Below are 20,959 nucleotides of genomic sequence, written 5' to 3' on the forward strand. Positions count from 1 at the left end.
ATAACACCAACTGGAAATTTGGTCTAAGTCATCCTGTATCTTCCTACAGTCACTCAACTTCGACACCTCACCATACACCATGGCATCTTCAACAAACAACCACAGATTGCTGACCACTGCATCTGCCATATCGTTTATATATAGAGAACAACAGCGGTCCTATCACATTTGCCTGGGGCACTCCTGACAATGCCCTTGTCTCTTACGAATAGTTGCCATTGAGAACAACATACCGGGCTTAATTACTTTAGAAATCTTCGAGCTACCCCCACATCTGTGATCTTATTCCATATGCCTGTACCTTCGTTAACAGCCTGCAACGGGGCACTGTGTCAAATGCTTTCTGGAAATCGAGAAATGTGGGACCTGCCTGTTTCCCTTCATACATAGTTCGCATGTGAGTACAGGACAAGCAGAGTTTCACACGTGTGATGCTTTAAAAAACCATGGTATTTTTTGGACATAAGCTTCTCATTCTCAAAAAAATTTATTATATTCAGACTGACAATATGTTCAAGGATTCTGCAGTAAACCAAAGTTATGGATATTGATCTGTAATGTTGCAGGTTCGGTCTTTTACCCTTCTTATAGACGGGAGATGCCTGCACTTTTTTCAGGTTGCAAGGCACTTTGTGCTGGGTGAGAAATTCATGATAAATGTTAGCTAGGTAAGAGGTCAATGCCATAGAGTACCCTTTGTAGAAACAAATTGGGATTCCATCCAGATCAGATGAGTTGTTTGCTTTCAAATCTTTGAGTTATTTCTCTACATCAGTGATGCTTGTTACTGTCATCCATACAGAAGTCTGTACGATGGTCAAATGACAGTATTGGACATTCCCCTGTGTAAATGATGTCTTGAATGTGAAATTTAAAAATTCAGTTTTCGTTTTGCTACCTCCAACTGCCATACCAGCCTGGTCAACAAGGGACTGAATGGAAGCCTCAGACCAGAATTTTATCAGGTTTTCTCACAGATATTCGGCTAAGATATCATGGTGGTAGTTGTTGTATGCTCCACGCATTAATCTTTTCACAGACACACGGATCTCTACAAACCTTGGCTTGTCTTCATTTATGCGTCCTCTTATGAACTGCAAGTGCAATAGCCTCTGCTTCCTCAGCCTCTTCCCAATTTCATCATTAAGCCATGGTGGGTCTTTTTCATCCTTTATCCACTCACTATGCACATAACTCTCCACACCACGATTTACAATCTGCTTAAACTTTGCCCATAACCCCTCTATGTCCACCTTACTGGAACTAAGTGAAATGTTAACAACAGCTTATCTGCTCTATTTAGCAGAAACACTCTCTTAGCCTTCTTTCCTGATTTATTAACTTTCATAACCATAGCCATAGTTACTATAATGACATCATGATCGTTAATCCCTGTTTCTATGCTGACACTGTCGATAATATCTGGTCTACTTGCAGCTACATGTCTTAAGATATTTCCATTGCATGGAGAATGTTGAGCAAGCTGCTCAAGACAGTTTTCAGGAAAGCTTTTCAAAAGTATTTCGCGCAACTGTCTATCTACATCCCCACAATGACTCCATAGACATCCCAGTGAATGCTTGGTAGGTTAAAGTTGCCTCCAATTCGTATTGCATAATCTGGGTACTTATGTGCAACTGACAGCAGACTTTCTTTGAATGACTCTAGAAGTGTGACAGGAGATTGGGTGGCCAGTAAAAAAATCCACAATTAAACTCACCTAGACCTGTTATAGGCGACCACATAACTTCACTGTCCCATTCGACTTCAACCTCAATGGAGACAATATTTTTGTCAACTGCAATGAATACTCCCCCTCCTGTCACCTCTAATCTGTCTTTCCGATATATGAGATGTGATTTAAAAGTTTTAAGAATGGATCCGCTCCTGCTTACTGGTTTGACAGGCAGGTACATGGAGGGTGGGGAGTAAGTCATTGCCTTATCCTTGTACGCCCTCTGACAGGAAACTGTGTTTCCTTTATTCAATTCATTATGGCAGCTGGCTGAGTGCTCATCTGTTAGGGCTTGTTGCCAAATTCTGTCTCCGTGAACATGGACGTAAAAATAGAGCAACGAGTTTGTGTGAAATTTTGTTTTCAAACTGAGAAATCAGCTTCTGAGACTTATGAACTATTAAAAACAGCTTTTGGAGATAATTGTATGAGCCAGTCAAATGATTTAAAAATGGCTGCAAATCATTTGAAGATGAACCACGGTCTGGCTGTCATTCCACCTTAAAAAGGAATGAAAATGTTGTGAAAGTTCACAACTCAGTGCGCTCCGATCGTAGACTTACAATTAGGAAGATGGCTGATGAACTTAATTTAAGTTTCTATGCAAGTCAGTCAATTTTAACTGAAGATCTGAATATGCATTGAGTGTCCGCAAAATTCATTCCAAATGTGACCAGGGACAATACTGACTTGAAGTCTGCCAAGAACTGATTAATTGGGCTAAGAATGACCCACATTTGGAAAATAGGGTAATTACAGGTCACAAATCATGGGTATATGGATATGATCCTGAAACCAAAGTGCAGTCTTTGCAGTGGAAGACTCCAGGTTCACCAGGACTGAAGAAAACACAGCAAAGTCAATCAAAGGTGAAGACAATGTTGGTGACTTTTTTCTGTTTCTACTGGTGTTGTGCATTAAGAATTTATCCCTGGAGGAAAGACAATTAACCAGGAATACTACAAATGTGTCCTTGAGGATCTGCGTGAAAAGGTGCAGAAGAAAAGGCCTGCATAGTGGAAAGAGAGGAGTTGGGTGCTACAGCATGACAATGCTCTGGCTCATTGTGCCTTCTCCATCGTTGAATTTTTGACCAAATTCAAAATTCCGGTGCTTCCATAACTGCCATATCCCCCCGATTTGGCTCCAGGAGACTTCTTCCTGTTAGCTAAACTGAAATTTTCACTGAAAGGGAAGTGACTCGATTGAAGACATCCAGGCAAATACAGAGAGCGTCTGCAACACACTTCCGGAAAAAGCTTTCACGAATGTGGAAACGCTATTTCAGGGTGTTCAGTCAGAATGGCACTATTTTGAAGAACCTGCATCACTGTAGCATGTAAGTACCACCACTATACAATTACAAGCCCATTCTTAAAACTTTCCAATCACACCTCATATGTTCCACAACTTGCTCAGTATCACTTTGGGTTTCAACCAGCTCCAAAGAATAATTAGACTGTGAGATCTTTCATGAAGAGCAATAAATTTGCGAACTTTGTTACAAATACTTCGACAGTTTACTGATAAAATTTTGACAGTTGAAGTGTCTTTGTTCTGAATGCGGACTGATTTCCATTGCGGCACATTGACTGGTGAGACTTCGTCAGAATACCTCAAATTACTGTCTAGCCAAAAATAAAAAAAACATTATGTGCACTCCACAAATACTCTGCTACTGGAGCAGCTGCTTCCTTCATGTAGTGCACCCCAGAGCTATCAAGGGGAGTCCTACAAATCCCCATCCGATAACGCAGGTCTATAAATCTGCAAGCAAGACTATCACAGAATCCACAAAGCCTGTGATTGAGCCTTGCACTCGGCTCCAAATCAAAGGCCCTGATCAACTCTGGGAACAATGCTGCAAATTGCAACCACTGCTTACACCCTGTGTGCGAGGCCAGCAGCCATCACCACCTGCATCAGCTGCCTGTATGAACTGAGAATGATCTCAGAAGTCTTGCGACAGACGTCATTTATGCTGACATGAGCCCTAACTTGCCGATGACTGCAACCTGTACACTCGATAGCCACACGCGGAGCTGCCTCCACATCTCGGATGAGGTCCCCTGGCACACACATTGGCTTTCTTTCTAGCTCAGAACACTATCTGTCTAAGGGGCTCCATTACACACCTAGTGTTGGTTGGAGCTCCCAATAACTAGCTACCACCCCCCCCCCCCCTTCCCATCCAGTGTGCCAGTTCCAAAGCTACAGTCGAAGCTGCCTCCGCATCTTATATTGAGGACCACTGGCACACGCATTGGCTATATTTCCAGTCCTGAACACTATCCATCTAAGGGGCTCCATAATATGCCTAGCACTGGAGCTCACAATTCAGATACTCATCCATCCCTACATAACCCTTGCTCCTAACCCCTTAAATCATGGCTCATACCCCTTTAATAGATCTCCCATATTCATGCTCAGACCCTGCTGAAGAAACAGCCACCTGCCCACTCACAGGGTGAAGGGGCAAGGTCGGGCAACCTGTCTCCACACTGGCCCTCCCAATCAAGTGACGCGAATGCTTTACCACCTGCCACTCCCCTGCAGTGAGGGCAGATCCACCGCGTCAGGTGCATTAGGCGGTACCTCGGCAGCAGAACCCGTGCAATGTGCCAGATTCTCCACCACTGTTACATCTTGAGGCAGTAGCTTGGAGGTGAATGACCTTAGCCAAAAGCGCATTCAGCCATTCACGAACTGTGGCCAGTTCCTCCTGTGTCTGCCCAAAGCATGCACACATCCTAACCACAGAATCACAGATATGCAACTTGCTATGCTCCTGATGTGTCACCAATAGATGCTGATGCATAGATGAGCTACATAACCAACTGTTCAGTGAACAAATACTGCGCTACAGACTGAATGAATTTACCTTTACAAAAACGTGAGATTAAACCTCTTAAATAGAACAACACATACGAAATTTCATAAATATACTTCAAGGAAAAGACAGAAAGAGGTAAACACTTAATTTGCTGTTCTGTAGGTGGTATATCAGTTGAGAGCTGCGGCCTGACTGACTGGCTTACTAGATCAATGTATAATTTCTCTGCGAGGGGGAATCAGGAATCTTTCTCAGTCCTGCACACAGCACATATACAGCTCTAAGATGTGACGCAATTAAGCTGCTATTCACAGCGAGGTTCTCACTCCTCCCAACCTTGTACAAAAACAAATCTCCCGTGCATTATCTTTCCAGTCTCCCACCACCTCCCAAAATCTCACCATCTAACCAGAGAGGAGCTTTCCATTATAACTCAGTACCACTCAGGAATGGAGCAACTGAATTATATTCTCCGCAGGGGTTTCGACTACCTCTCGTTGTGCCCTGAGACGAGAAATGTCCTGCCCGCTATCCTTCCAGTCATGTGATTTACAAGCTAAGCTGCAACCACTGTGCTGCATTCTACCTGGGCATGACAACTGACAAGCGGTCTGTCCGCATGAATAGCCACCAACAAACTGTGGCCAAGAAACATCTGACCACCCTGTTGCTGAGCACACTGCCCAACATGACATCCTTCATTTCAATGACCACTTCACAGCCTGTGCCATGTTGATCCTTCCCACCAATACCAGGTTTTCTGAATTGCACAGGTGAGAATTTCCCTGCAATATACCCTACATTCCCATAACGTTCCTGGCCTCAACCTTTGTTAGTCTTCCCCTTCCCTGTTCAGATTCCTGCACTACACAGCCCTCATTCCACCATCGCACCCAGTCTTTTTACTTCTCCCCTTTTCCACTACCCCCCCCTACCCCCCAAAGTCTCCCCTGCACTCCATTTAACCTCCCGACTGCACATAGCTGCCCTACACTCTCACCACCTCATCCCTGGGTGCTCCCAGCAGCACTTCCCATCCCCCACTCCCACCCTACTATCCCTCGCCCTCCCCTCCACAGCCTCCTCCTTACCCCCACTCAGTTGTCACTCCAATCATGCACTGGTTCTGCTGCTCGCAGTGTGGTTTCAGTTGCGAGACTGCAGTCATGTGAGTGTTGAGTTGTGTGTGTGTGTGTGTGTGTGTGTGTGTGTGTGTGTGTGTGCGATTTTTGATGATGGTGCCACACTAACCGAAAGCTTATTTGTGACAGTCTTTTTGTTGTGCCTGCATTCCATTGTTTAAATCTTTTTTTGAAGCTTCTAGTAGTTTGTCCAATGTAGAAGCTTGGACATGAGTTGCAAATGAGCTTGTGTACACCTGTCTTTTGATACTGTTGTATAGTGTTTGTGGTGCTGTGTATGATTTTATTTTGTATTTTCTTGTTGGTGAAGGAGCTTATTTTTATGTTGCATGTCTTCAGGAGGTTGGCAATTTGATGAGAAATCTCTAGAAAGGCAGGCTTATAAATATGGTCTTCTTGATTGTGGGTGGTTGTTCAGCAGCTGGTTGATTTAATATTGTTCTGTGGATTAGTTTATCTATTATAGCAAGTTTGTAGCAATTGCTGGAGGCGACTGATTTAATAATTTCTGTTTCTTTTTGTCCTTCATTTGTGTCCATTGAGATTTTAAGCATGCAATTAACCACTGTTCTGAAGAACGCTTTTTTATGTTGATCTGGATGACAAGAGGAGTTATGTATGATAACACTGGTGGTTGTTGGCTTACTTAAAATTTGAAATTTATGCTTTTGATTTTCATTTGTGATTGTTAAATCAAGATAGTTAATGCCTTCTGGTGTTTCATGTTCTACAGTGAATTGAATTTTGTGGTGTAATTTATTAAGTTCTTTGGCTAGACTTTCTATTTCTTTTGTTGTTCCATTGAGCACAATGAGAGTGTCATAAGAATAGTGTTTGTAATAAAGCAGCTTATCTGTCAGTTGGGTTTGGCATCTAAAAAGACTGTTTTCGAGATTGTTAATATATGTCTGCTAGCAAGCCTGCAAGACTACTAACCATTGCCAATCCAACTTCCTGAATGTAAAACTTGTCGTTGAGCAGGTAATAATTGTGTAATAATATAAGCTCCAGGAAATCTATGAGTTCGTAGATTTCAGCTCCACGCATTGTCCCATGTTATTTCTTATTATACTGATGATTCCCTTGACAGGTATGTTTGTATATATGTTGAGAATTTCAAGAGATGCAAATTCAACGGTGTCTGGAATGGGGATATCTTTTATGCTACTGATGAGCTCATAACTGTTTTTGATGGAGAAGTTATTTTCAAATGCATACGCCTTGTGGTTAACGTCATTAAGTTTTCTGGTAATTTTATACCTTGGACTATTGGTGGAGTTCACAATGGGACATATTGGACATTTTGGTTTATGGATCTTAGGTTGTGATCTCTATTTGGTGCTGATGGGTTCAACACCAAACAAGAAGTTGCAGTTTTTAAGTAACTTTGTAATTTTATCTCAGAAGTTGGGAGTCAGGTCATATGCTATTTCTTTTATGTTATTATTTCTGAAGAATTCACAGTTTTTGTTAATATAATCTGATTCACATATGACAACATGAAACAGCAGAAGACATTGACTATTTTGATTTAACAATCTCAAATAAAAATCAACAGCATAAAATTCAAATTTTCAGAGAGCCAACAACCACCAGTATTGCCATACATAACTCCTCTTGCCACCCAGACTAACATAAAAAAGCATTCTTCAAAACAATGGTTAATCCCATGTTTAAAATCCCAGTGGACACAACTGAAAGACAAAAAGAAACAGAAATTATTACATCAGTTGCCTCCAGCAGTGGGTAAAATCCTGCTATAACATATAAACAAATCCATACAACAAAATTAAATCAACTAACTGCTGAACAACCACCCACATAGATGCACTCTGTCTTAACAACCTGAACCAAATACTTCATTTTGCCAACAAAGACATGATACTTGACCTTCTTGAAGAAACTGAAATCTTTTATCAACACAAATGCATCATCTGACTACTTACTCAATGACAAAACTGAACTGAGAAACAAATTTTTCCTTCAGAACTTCAAATACTTACTAGTTCAAAACAAGTAATGAATCAACAAACCTTACACCACGTCCCAGCCCTCTCTCCTAACCCCCCCTCTCCTCTAACCTCCCCTATCCCTCTCTTTATATCCTAACTGCACTTGTGTCAGTGTAAATACCCTATCACAGAATAAAACCTGTAGTATATTTCTTATGAAACCCTCTACTCTTAACATAAATCAGTACTTTTATACATATTACTTCTAGCTGAAGTAAACAGAATCTGCCTTTACTAGTATTCCAGATCATGTTAATGTAGGAACAGAAATAAGTCGGCAGTTCATTTGATATTTTGTTATTGGTTTAAATCTAAATCTCATAGTCATATAAACAGCCGCAGTTCATTTCAGATAGTATAACTTTAATGTATATTACCACTTTTGTTCTTGGCTTTAAATATAAAGTGCATGGTCATACAAACAGCTCCATTTCATTAAAAATACTATAACTTTTATAGGTATTATCTTTAGCTAAAATGAACAGAATCTACCCTTACTAATATTCCGATCAAGTTAATGTGAGAACGGAAATAAGTTAGCAGTTCATCTGAAATTTTGTTGTTTTTTAAATTTGAACATACAGTTCATGGTCATACAAACATGTGCATTTCATTGCAAATACTATAACTCTGTTTTATTTTATTCCTGGGCATTCATGTTAATGCCAATCTTGATGAAAGTATTTGCTCATAAATTGGCTTCATTATAACTAATCTATGAATACAAATGAGATATTAGAGCACTTTATTTTTGTTCATGTAATAATTAATTAATTAATGTAATTTGAACTTTCTTGTTAACCCCAGTTCTGATTAAAGTATTTGCCTGTGCAAATAATACATGCAAACAAAAACAAATAACATCTCTATGCAAAGTAGGACTATGTCACAACTTTGTAATAAGCAACAGTTGTATAGCACATGCTGGATACTGGCAAAGTTTCGTTATCACAGTGTAAATACATACAGATTGTGGAAAAGTGTGTGAAGTGATGTACCAATTGGCCAGCAAAATCGAAGCAGGCAGATGGACACTAACAGAAAAAAGCTGCCCATATTGACATAACCCAACAACGAGCATTATGCTAGAAACAGACATGTAACTTTCAAAAAACCATCTGAAGATGAACCTGAAAAGATTTGAAAACCAGTTCATTGAATAATATATAACTACTCAAAATAGTGACTGGTTGCAGTTTTATGTACTTGACATACTGTAAAATTGAACGTGTTGATTACTCTCAGCAAATCAGTCAAAATAGCACAGATTATCAGTATTGGTGTACATGCTTGTTGCTGATCATTTCTGTCTTCTCCTTATGCGAAACTCGTACCTGTTTCTGTGACCTTACCCTCAACAAGAGGAGGACAAATCTGTGTTCCTGTGGTACCATTTAGAATCATAATTTTGACTGCATTGTGTTCTACATCTGATCATAATTATGTGTTTGCAGCCATCTTATAACTTAGATTGAGCCAATCTGATGCTAATCACCTTCTAGTAGTTCACTAACACTGAAATTAAGCAACACTCTAAACCAACTTGTGAAATTTTACAATCATGAGAGCTCTAGATCTGCTATTTTTTTAATCACTCCTGTATATGTTCTTCAGAGTATTGAGTTTCTGCTACTCACTTTGTTACAAGGTCTCCTGAGCCTTCAAATTTTGGAATCAGTTTTTCAAAGAGAGCAGTCGCTGCCAACGGTGACTCTGTGAGGTATACCATCCAAGCATGGCATGTTACCCAGTCTACAGCAGCATCAGGCAACAAAATTTCACTCCCGTCTGTATCCCCAGATGGAGAATCATTCAGCAACTCAGCACCAATATGGACGAACTTGGAAGCAGCTTCTGTAATTCTGAAAAATATTGCATCTGAAATCCTATGTTGAGTAACTGTTTATATGTAATATGCTTCAACGTCTTTATTAAATCACAACCTTGTTCAGTAATATATACAAGTGTCCTACATAACAAAACAGAAGTAACATAATATCACCACATTTCGTCTTTGTAAAGGAGAGGCTGATATTTACAAAAGGCACATTCTGTGTGCTACAGGTCTAATTTCATGGAAGATAAGTTCAAAAACCAGGACAATGTTCCAACTAATGTTTTTTATTATTATTATTATTATTCCTGTGAATATTGCTCTGAATCTGATTGATGAGTAGTTTCATAGAGAAATAAGAAAATAATAAACAGTGCAATACAAACAATACATTTCACGACTGGCAAGTTAAACTGCAAGTGCAATGTGTTCTCATCCATAGCTTGCAAATGTGTACAGCTCCTGTGTATGCAAATTAAAATAGCAAGATAATTATATTCACTATTTTCCATATTTATATGTTGTTCACACATAAATATTTCAACATTTAATCAGATCACGAATTTCCCTTTATTTTACAAACTTCATTTGCAGCATTGTATATGACTTCCAATATTTATAATTCTATTACCATTTTCCATAAGCCTTTGAGTATAAAATACAGTTACCGAAATCTGATAAATGAATAGTGTTTAGCAAAGTTCAAAACTTGTCCTGGTAACTATTCTTATAGAATATGAATTAACTATCATATGTTGTACAATAACCTCTGACAGTGATTGTTCATGTGTGATAGTACCACGAAATATCCCATAATTATAGCCAAATGCTAACCTCTCATTCCCTTTAGACTTCCATTTATTCCACAGGCTCCCAATGACCCAGTTGGGTGACCATTCAAGAAAGTGAAGATCTTATATATTTTGTACATTTTGTTTAATAATGAAATTTTATGAGAAAAATTAAGCAGTAAGTGTAATTATGCTTTGGTGTGCATTCAACACCAAATAACAAGACATAGAAAATAGAAACTGGTTGCTACAATTAACACAAGTTTCATCTTCAATAAAGGTTTGAATTACAATGTTCGCAGCCAGTCATAGTCTCGTGGTAGCAAATATTTTACCATGTGCACATACTGGCACATAGGTGATGACATTTCACTTTTTACAAACATTCAGCATTTTCAACAACGGTGTCCTTGAAAATTATCAAATACACTAAGCTATTTGCAGTTACTGATTACCTGCTGTCTTGTACCATTCCACTCAGCATCTTCATTTACAATGCAGTATTCACCCAATAAAATTAAATAGTTGAACATAATGAGCAGCTTTTGTTTTAACTCTGTTATTTCTCCAACAAGCAGTATTTCCACAATTTATTCTTATTACACTCATTTCTGGGAAAGATGTTTGTTCCCATCAGTGTCTTCTGATTGATGTCATTTTGCTCACCCTTTAACTTACATACAAATAGTTCAACATAATGAGCAGCTTTTGTTTTAACTCTGTTATTTCTGCGCCATAATATGATTATTTCCAGAATGAGATTTTCACTCTGCAGTGGAGTGTGCGCTGATATGAAACTTCCTGGCAGATTAAAACTGTGTGCCCGACCGAGACTCGAACTCGGGACCTTTGCCTTTCACGGGCAAGTGCTCTACCAACTGAGCTACCGAAGCACGAATCACGTCCGGTACTCACAGCTTTACTTCTGCCAGTATCCGTCTCCTACCTTCCAAACTTTACAGAAGCTCTTCTGCGAAACTTGCAGAACTAGCACTCCTGAAAGAAAGGATACTGCGGAGACATGGCTTAGCCACAGCCTGGGGGATGTTTCCAGAATGAGATTTTCACTCTGCAGCGGAGTGTGCGCTGATATGAAACTTCCTGGCAGATTAAAACTGTGTGCCCGACCGAGACTCGAACTCGGGACCTTTGCCTTTCGCGGGCAAGTGCTCTACCAACTGAGCTACCGAAGCACGACTCACGTCCGGTACTCACAGCTTTACTTCTGCCAGTATCCGTCTCCTACCTTCCAAACTTTACAGAAGCTCTTCTGCGAAACTTGCAGAACTAGCACTCCTGAAAGAAAGGATACTGCGGAGACATGGCTTAGCCACAGCCTGGGGGATGTTTCCAGAATGAGATTTTCACTCTGCAGCGGAGTGTGCGCTGATATGAAACTTCCTGGCAGATTAAAACTGTGTGCCCGACCGAGACTCGAACTCGGGACCTTTGCCTTTCGCGGGCAAGTGCTCTACCAACTGAGCTACCGAAGCACGACTCACGTCCGGTACTCACAGCTTTACTTCTGCCAGTATCCGTCTCCTACCTTCCAAACTTTACAGAAGCTCTTCTGCGAAACTTGCAGAACTAGCACTCCTGAAAGAAAGGATACTGCGGAGACATGGCTAAGCCACAGCCTGGGGGATGTTTCCAGAATGAGATTTTCACTCTGCAGCGGAGTGTGCGCTGATATGAAACTTCCTGGCAGATTAAAACTGTGTGCCCGACCGAGACTCGAACTCGGGACCTTTGCCTTTCGCGGGCAAGTGCTCTACCAACTGAGCTACCGAAGCACGACTCACGTCCGGTACTCACAGCTTTACTTCTGCCAGTATCCGTCTCCTACCTTCCAAACTTTACAGAAGCTCTTCTGCGAAACTTGCAGAACTAGCACTCCTGAAAGAAAGGATACTGCGGAGACATGGCTTAGCCACAGCCTGGGGGATGTTTCCAGAATGAGATTTTCACTCTGCAGCGGAGTGTGCGCTGATATGAAACTTCCTGGCAGATTAAAACTGTGTGCCCGACCGAGACTCGAACTCGGGACCTTTGCCTTTCGCGAGCAAGTGCTCTACCAACTGAGCTACCGAAGCACGACTCACATCCGGTACTCACAGCTTTACTTCTGCCAGTATCCGTCTCCTACCTTCCAAACTTTACAGAAGCTCTTCTGCGAAACTTGCAGAACTAGCACTCCTGAAAGAAAGGATACTGCGGAGACATGGCTTAGCCACAGCCTTGGGGATGTTTCCAGAATGAGATTTTCACTCTGCAGCGGAGTGTGCGCTGATATGAAACTTCCTGGCAGATTAAAACTGTGTGCCCGACCGAGACTCGAACTCGGGACCTTTGCCTTTCGCAAAAAGGCAGAAGTATAGCTGTGAGTACTGGACGTGAGTCGTGCTTCGGTAGCTCAGTTGGTAGAGCACTTGCCCGCGAAAGGCAAAGGTCCCGAGTTCGAGTCTCGGTCGGGCACACAGTTTTAATCTGCCAGGAAGTTTCATATCAGCGCACACTCCGCTGCAGAGTGAAAATCTCATTCTGGAAACATCCCCCAGGCTGTGGCTAAGCCATGTCTCCGCAGTATCCTTTCTTTCAGGAGTGCTAGTTCTGCAAGTTTCGCAGAAGAGCTTCTGTAAAGTTTGGAAGGTAGGAGACGGATACTGGCAGAAGTAAAGCTGTGAGTACCGGACGTGAGTCGTGCTTCGGTAGCTCAGTTGGTAGAGCACTTGCCCACGAAAGGCAAAGGTCCCGAGTTCGAGTCTCGGTCGGGCACACAGTTTTAATCTGCCAGGAAGTTTTAATATGATTATTGTCTGCAAAAATCCACAGTTGATTCTTACACACAGTTCTTGTTTTCTTCTCCATGGAATGGATTTTCCTTCATTTACGTATATTTCTTAGACATTTTTTGTTCCCTGCTATGTTAAAGGTGACTTTTAAAGTTCCAGCAGATTAATATTCACTGTGTGCTCTAGATATCTTTACATGCATCAGCCTTTCTACAGTAGAGCTTGTCTAGCAGCCAATAAGTAGACAATCGCTGTTTCTCTCTGCTTCACAAAGAAACTTTCATCTCTGTTTATTAGTTAACAGCTGCATGATTATATGCAGGACTAGAAAAGTGTCTCAAAGTAGCCTCATAACATGGCTATATCTTTGCATGGCACACACAAATCATCCTATACTAGTTCCCACACTTTAGCTATTATCTATTCAGTGCCTGAAGAACCAGGCTGACCTGAGGGGATGGGAAAGAGGGAGAGGGCATGGCTACTACTCCTTAAAGGTGGAGTTCTGCTCTTCAGTCCGAAAACTGGTTTGATGCAGCTCCCCATCCTAAAACATCCTGTGCATGCCTCTTCTTCTCTGCATAACTTTTGCAACCTAAATCCACTTGAACTTGCATACTGAATTCAAGTCTTGGTCTCACTCTGCAATTTCTAACTTTCACACTCCCCTCCACAACTAAATTCACTATTCACTATTCACTGAGGCATCAGGAAGTTTCATAAAGCACTTTTCTCTCCAATTCGATTCAGCAGGTCTTTACCAGTTAATCGATTTACCCTATTAAACCTAATAATTCTTCAGTAGCATAATATTTCAAATGTGCCTCTTCTATTTTTGTCTATACTGTTCACTGTCCACATTGCATTTCAATGTAAGGCTACAATCTAGCAAATACTTTCAGAAAAGATATCCTAACACTTACACCTATACTATTACATGCTAACAAATCTCTTTTTCAGAAATTAAACAATGGAAAATCCAGGATGGAATTGAACAACATTAGAGAAGGAAAGTTGCTACTCACCATATAGCAAAGATGCTGAGTCACAACAGGCACAACAAAAAGATTTGCACAATTATAGCTTTCAGCCATTAAGGCCTTTGTCAGCAATAGACACACATATACGCTCACACAAATGCAACTTGCACACACGTCTGCAGTTCAGACATCTGAAACCACACTGCAGGCAGCAGCACCAGTGCATGATGGGAGTGGCGAATGGGTGGGGATGAGGAGGAGGCTGGGGTGGGGAAATGGAGGGATAGTATGGTCGGGGTGGATGACAGTGAAGTGCTGCACTTTAGACGGAGGGCAGAGAGAAGGTGGGGAGGGTAGGGTGGGAGGTTAAGTAGCAGAAAGGAGAGAAATAAAAAGAAAAATAAATTAAAAGACTGGGTGTGGCAGTGAAATGACGGCTGTGTAGTGCTAGAGTGGGAACAGGGAGGGGGCTGGATGTGTGTGGACAGTAACTAACGAAGGTTGAGGCCAGGAGGGTTATGGGAATGTAGGATGTATTGCAGGAAAAGTTCCTATCTGTGCAATTCAGAAAAGCTAGTGTTGGTGGGAAGGACCCATATGGCACAGGCTGTGAAGCAGTCATTGAGGTGAGGGATATCATGTTTGGCAGCATGTTCAGCAAAAGGGTGGTCCATTAACAAACTAATCACTCTCCCTGCATCAGTTCCCATATTTTTACATGTTATCTAGCGCACCTTTCCAGTGCCACTTAATCTTGTAACTCTACCTACGAACCCTTTCCCAACTCCCTCACTTGCTCTGTTCTATCCCTGTTTGCACCCACTAAATCCACCTCATCCAGTCACCCTGCCGTCACCATTCTTCACGCTAATCTGCCCTCAAACCTGCTACCCACAGTAACAAACATATATTTCTTAATTATTAGTTATTCTCTACTTTGAGCCTTGTGACTTCTTGCCAATTTTAGTGAGTTTTCATCTTCTGCTATCACTGTCTTCTTCAAATTTCATCTCATTTTTTCCCCTTGTGCATCCATTTTGTCCTTTTTATGATTTTTCACACGTATTTGGGTATATTTTTTCATAATTTTTCAGATGTAATTCTACTTTTTTACTTAATTTTTCGCATTTTTTGCACCACCATAGATCCTTACTCTTGCCATCTGCGTCAATACAGAAAAATTTCCTTATCCCTAGCCAGATCCCAGTCCCACATACTGTTCCTGTGTTGTTGCTTGTCTCATGATATCACCACTAATGGCCTTACCATCAAATTACCCATCTCGGGTTGCCACCCCTCCTTCCACAATGACCTCCGCCTGTTAAGATTCTGCCAATCCTTAGCCTTCACCAACACAGTCCTGCAAAACCATATCAACCAAGCCCAATCTCACTTGCAGTAACTTCTCTCCATTCACAAAATTCTCCTGCTATGTAATCCCAAATTCCTGGAACCCATAACACACACTGAAATTTTTGGACCTGCAGGAACTTGAGCAACACGGACACCACCACCTCAAAAACCTCTCCATCCTGCTCACTTCCTATTCCCACCTTGGAGTACCAGTGTCCACCACCTCTACAACAACCTCCAAACCTCCCCCATGGCCCCTCATAGCTGACAAACCCTGTCTCGCAGACCTACTACACTTACCCAACCCTCCAAAACTCCCTCCTACCACCACACAGAACCTGGAACCTAAACAGACCCGCAACACAGTCATGAACCTTTCCTCTAGAAGCCTCAGCCCCACAGAAATATCAGTCTTTTCCAAAGGCCTCATCTTTTGCCCCACTCCCAAATTCAGTCATGCAGGGCTTGTTAAAGACCTTCTCTCCTTCTCCCAGTCCTTACAGTGGAAACATCTTTTCATCACCAATCAGACTCAATCAAAGACCAATATTGAACCTTGCCTAACTCAGTTCACTCCTCTATCCTACCATGATCCACCCTCGCTGCCTCCAAACCACCCCCTGTTAACTTTCCAGAATTTCTTAACCTCGAACTTTGCCTCACCATCATTCCCCAAATCCCTCAACATGCAAACTAACCTTACTAAATGATTAGCCCCAGAAAAAAAGTCAAGGGGTGTGATGTCTGGAGAGCAGGGTTGCTTCCAATCCACAAATCCGGACATTACCCACCTTTCCAGACATTACGCCCCTTGATTTTTTTTTCTGGGGCTATATCAAGGACAGAGTCTTTGTCACACCAGTTGCTGACGTTGATGAACTGAAGGCTAGGATACAAGCTGCTGTGTGTACTGTGACAGAACACGTTACGAAACACCTGGCAGGAGCTGGAATACTGCCTCGACATTCTCCCAGCTACCAAGGGAGCACACGCTTCAGTTTATTAACGTAAGTGGTCTTCAAAAAAACTAGTAACACTAACTTATGTAACAGCACCAAATGTAAATTATTATGTCAAATGTAAATTATTACATCAAATGTAAATTATTCTGTAATAAATAGTTGTAATCAGGGCAAGACTTTGTGCTCATCCTGTATATGTTTCACAATCATCTGCAAAATATGCGCAAAAAAGCTGACAAATAAAGTAGTCACAGAAATAATTTCTAATACACTTTTAGTACAATGAAAATTAATCTTGAGACCTATAAACCAAATTTGAACAAGATAATCAACATCACTGATATAGGCAGGACTGTCACTTATTTTACTATTTACACACAATAATAAGAGAATTGGGGAGAAGAGGAATTTGTGGCACAACTTGACTAGAAGAAGGGATTGGTTGGTAGGACATGTTCTGAGGCACCAAGTTAGTAATGGAGGGCAGTATGGAGGGTAAAAATCGTAGAAGGAAACCAAGAGATGACTACACTAAGCAGAATCAGAAGGAAGTAGGTTGCAGCAGTTACTCAGAGATGATGAAGCTTGTGCAGGATAGAGTAGCATGGAGTGCTGCGTCAATGCAGTCTCTGGATTGAAGACCACAACTACAACAACAATAAGAGAACAGAGTATCTTGTGCAAACAATGGATCTTTAGTCAATCAGCTAACAAAATGCAAACATAACATAATACATAAGTAAGCAGATATTATGCCATCATTCAAGAAACAAATAATTTCTTACGATAGTTGCAAGTTGGCACTGCGGTTTGATGCAAGTGTCAGGACAGTTTCCAGAGCTCCTGCTTTGTCTCCACGAGCCAAATGTACTTCACAAAGCGACCTGTAGAGGGCAATCAGTGCCGCTCGTTCGGTGCTTCCTGGCACCCCAGCAACTGGCATGCCAGGGAAGGCAGCCTCAGTAGCATTTGAAAGGATTCGTTGGGCTGAATCATTGTGGCCCAAATCCAGTTCAAGAAGGGCAAATTCACGATATAGTGAGAGGTTATTCCGAAAACGCTCCTGTAAGAAAATTATCAAAATCTGACAAATACTGCTCCATAAATGGCTTAATTAGCAAATTCTACATGTTTCCTGACATACAAATACTCCCAAATACTGATCAAACAAGCACATAATGTGTAACTAAAGTTAGGCCCAAGTTAGAATTTTGTGTTTCTCTCACTGCAACTGTGAGTCAGTCAGATTGTAATATCATAATGGATGACAATTATTAATGTTAAAATGAGAACAATCAATTTTTGACAATATAATATATATCGATAGATAAAAAATCTACTTACCACGTAGCAGCAGATCACGCACATAAAAGAAGGTTATAATTAGGCAACCTCTCGGACCAATTGAAATGGAAGGAAGAGGGGTGAAGGAAAAGGACTGGAGAGGTCTAGGGAAAGGGGTAGATTTTGGAAAAGTCACCCAGAACTGCAGGTCAGGGGAGACTTACTGGACGGGATGAGAAGGAGAGACTGATTATTCAGGACTGCACAGGACAAGATTTGAAAACATGAGAGCTTTAAGGTGGAAGACAGGGTAATATGCAAGACAGAGATGACTACTAAAATATCATGTACAAATTAATAAGAGTGAAAACCTATGTGCATTGTACATAACAGATGGGGGAGGGGGATGGCAAAAAATAGACAGGTAAGAAAATGAAAGATGTGGGGAACTAAAACAGAGTTTAGAAAGAAGAAGGTACTGTGAAGAAATGTCTTCTGTCTCAATATTTCCTTTTCCTTCACCCCTCTTCCTTCCATTTCAACCCTTATGCCTGAAGCAGGAGCTACCGGCACTGAAAGGTTGCCTAATTATCCGGCACTGAAAGGTTGCCCAATTATAACCTTCTATTACGTGTGTGTTCTGCTGCCGCTTGGTTAGTAGACTTTTTATACACCCATGATTATTAATGTTAAGCACTCTAAACAGTGCAAAACTGAAAAATAGCAGAACAGTGATAGCTAGTAGAAAGGTCATGATGACTGACGGCCATTCTACATAGTCAGCATTGTATACATTTGCAAAGCACACATTAAAATCTTTAAATGACAAAAATCACAAATTGGGGTCTTCTGTGTCATATTGAAGGCATTTGATTGCATCAATCATAATATTCTATTAGCAAAGTAATATGTCATTCAGCAAATGCCTAGTTTAGTTCTTATTTAAGAAACGTTATGCAAAAAGTTACCAGACACCACATCAGATGCATGGACAGAAATTAGATTGGGAGACCCACAGGGTTTGATAGCCTGGCCCACTACTGTTCTTGCTTCCTGTTAATAGTCTGCCATTTTACTTTAATCAGGAGGCAGAATTAATACTGTTTGCACTTGATACAAGAATTAGTGTGAAGCCAAGCAAAGAAGCATTAACAGAGAAAATAGTAAATTATGTTTTTGTTATAATTACTGACTACTATTAAAGAAATGCACTAGCTAAAAAAGTTTGAAAAAAAATTTAAAAAAAATTCATTCAGTTTTGTACTGTACAAAATATCCCATCTTTTATTAACCTACTAAAACAACAAAAAAATAATAAAAAGAGTGGAAAACTGTAAGTTTTTAGGTCGGCATATTGATGAAAACTTAAGAGAAACTATATAGCAAATATGCTAAAAGTTGAGGTGCAGCTCCTTTTGGCATACGAATAACTCCCAAATTTGGGGAAATAAAAGTCAGTAAGTTAACATATTTTGCATATTTTCCTTCATTGATGTCTTATGGGATAACTCCTCACTTAGACAAATAATATTCATTGCACAAAAGAAAGTACTCTGAACTAGAATAATGTGCAGGTATAAAACTCTTCTAATAATTTCCGGGTATGTAGCCGGATCCCGTCGACATTCTGCCACGATATTTCGGCCCAGAGACGTCCGGCCATCATCAGGTGAGTACACAACTACTGAAGAGCCCAGGCGCGGTATTTATGTCGAATCTCGCGCATGCGAAATGTACTGGCATCCTACAGCACATGCGTCATGTGTTGACATGCGCGGCATAGCCGAGTTGTACGTGCTGCCCTCGGTGGTGAAAGTAAAAAATCATCTAGTCATTGAGTATCGAATGATGCTGTCTATTCCGCTGTGATGGTGATGGTGATGGTGATGGTGATTGTATAATTTTAATAACAGGATTCCAATTTTTATCCAGTTGAAAGCCGTTGTCACGATTTATAAGATTATCGGCAAGAGGTATTTCCACTGATTCCTTGATTACGGAATACCAAAATCCAGAAACCGAAGCTAAAATTTTTGTTCCATTGTATTCCACTGAATGTCCCAATGAAATACAGTGCTCTGCTACCGATTTTGACGGTTGCCGCAGACAGGTGTATCTTTCATGTTCTGTACATCGTTCATGGACAGTTCTTATCGTCTGTCCAATATATGCAGAGCCACATTCAGAGGGAATTTTGTAGACGTCTGCTTTCTTCAGTTGTAAATCGTCTTTAACAGATCCAACCAGCGCCCGGTTCTTTGCTGGTGGACGGAAGATAACCTTGACTTTATTCTTCTTCAGTAATCGGCCTATTTTCGACGACACATTCCCGGCGTATGGAAGAAACACAGTAGATTTAAAGTCGTCATCAGCGTCCTCAGTGCACTGCTTCTTGTTATGACAGTTGCGCATGGCCTTTCTTATTTGGCGTGAAGTGTAGCCATTCTCTTTAAAAACCTTCTACAAGTGTTCTAATTCTGCGTGGAGGTTTTCATCATCCGATATTACATACGCTCGATGTATTAAGGTACTGAGAACACCGTCTGTTTGTGCTGGGTGGTGGCAGCATGACACCTGGAGATACAGGTCTGTGTGAGTCGGTTTCCTAATGACCCATCATTTTTACGGCGTACTAGCACGTCTAGAAATAGTAAAGTGCCATCTTTTTCAATCTCCATCGTGAATTTGATGTTCTCATGTAAAGAGTTTAAATGATGAAGGAATTTCTCCAGTTCCTGTCTGCCATGAGGCCATACAACAAAAGTATCACCTACGTACCGCCAGAAGACCGTAGGCTTTAAGACAGCAGACTCAAGTGCTTTCTCCTCAAAGTCCTCCATAAAGAGATTAGCTACCACAGGGGAGAAAGGGCTCCCCATGGCGTCACCGTCTGTTTGTTCAAAGAATTCGTCATTGAATAAAAAGTACGTTGAGGAGAGTAGATGTTCAAACAATGTCATCATTTCTGCACTGAATAAGTTACCAATAAGATGTAACGATTCCATTAAAGGCACTTTGGTAAATAGTGAGACCAGATCAAAGCTGACTAATAAATCTGACCTGCTAAGCTTAACTTCCTTCAAGTGACTGACAAAATCCTCGGAATTACGTATATGGTGGAAACACTTACCCACATACGGCTTTAGTATTGAGGCCAGATATTTTGCTGTAGAATAGGTGGCTGCACCAATATTACTCACTATTAATCGTAGTGGAGCACCATCCTTGTGTATCTTGGGAA

At 41.0% G+C, this 20,959-nt stretch overlaps 1 protein-coding gene and 1 non-coding gene across 2 annotated transcripts in view; both read right to left on the bottom strand.

Moving 5' to 3' along the window:
- Window positions 1–20,959, bottom strand: part of LOC126281692 (nuclear exosome regulator NRDE2) — a 163,645-nt gene that overhangs the window by 27,329 nt on the left and 115,357 nt on the right. The window contains exons 11-12 of the mRNA XM_049980860.1: window positions 17,220–17,497; window positions 9,360–9,584 (exon numbers count right to left, since the gene is read on the bottom strand). Coding sequence (XP_049836817.1) covers window positions 9,360–9,584; window positions 17,220–17,497 — 503 coding nt within the window. The remainder of the gene's footprint in view (window positions 1–9,359; window positions 9,585–17,219; window positions 17,498–20,959) is intronic.
- Window positions 11,167–11,241, bottom strand: Trnas-uga (transfer RNA serine (anticodon UGA)). Its single transcript has one exon. It is a non-coding gene; the product is annotated as a tRNA-Ser (tRNA).

This window comes from Schistocerca gregaria, chromosome 7 (assembly GCF_023897955.1).
Source record: "Schistocerca gregaria isolate iqSchGreg1 chromosome 7, iqSchGreg1.2, whole genome shotgun sequence".
In the NCBI taxonomy this organism is placed as follows: Eukaryota; Metazoa; Arthropoda; class Insecta; order Orthoptera; family Acrididae; genus Schistocerca; species Schistocerca gregaria.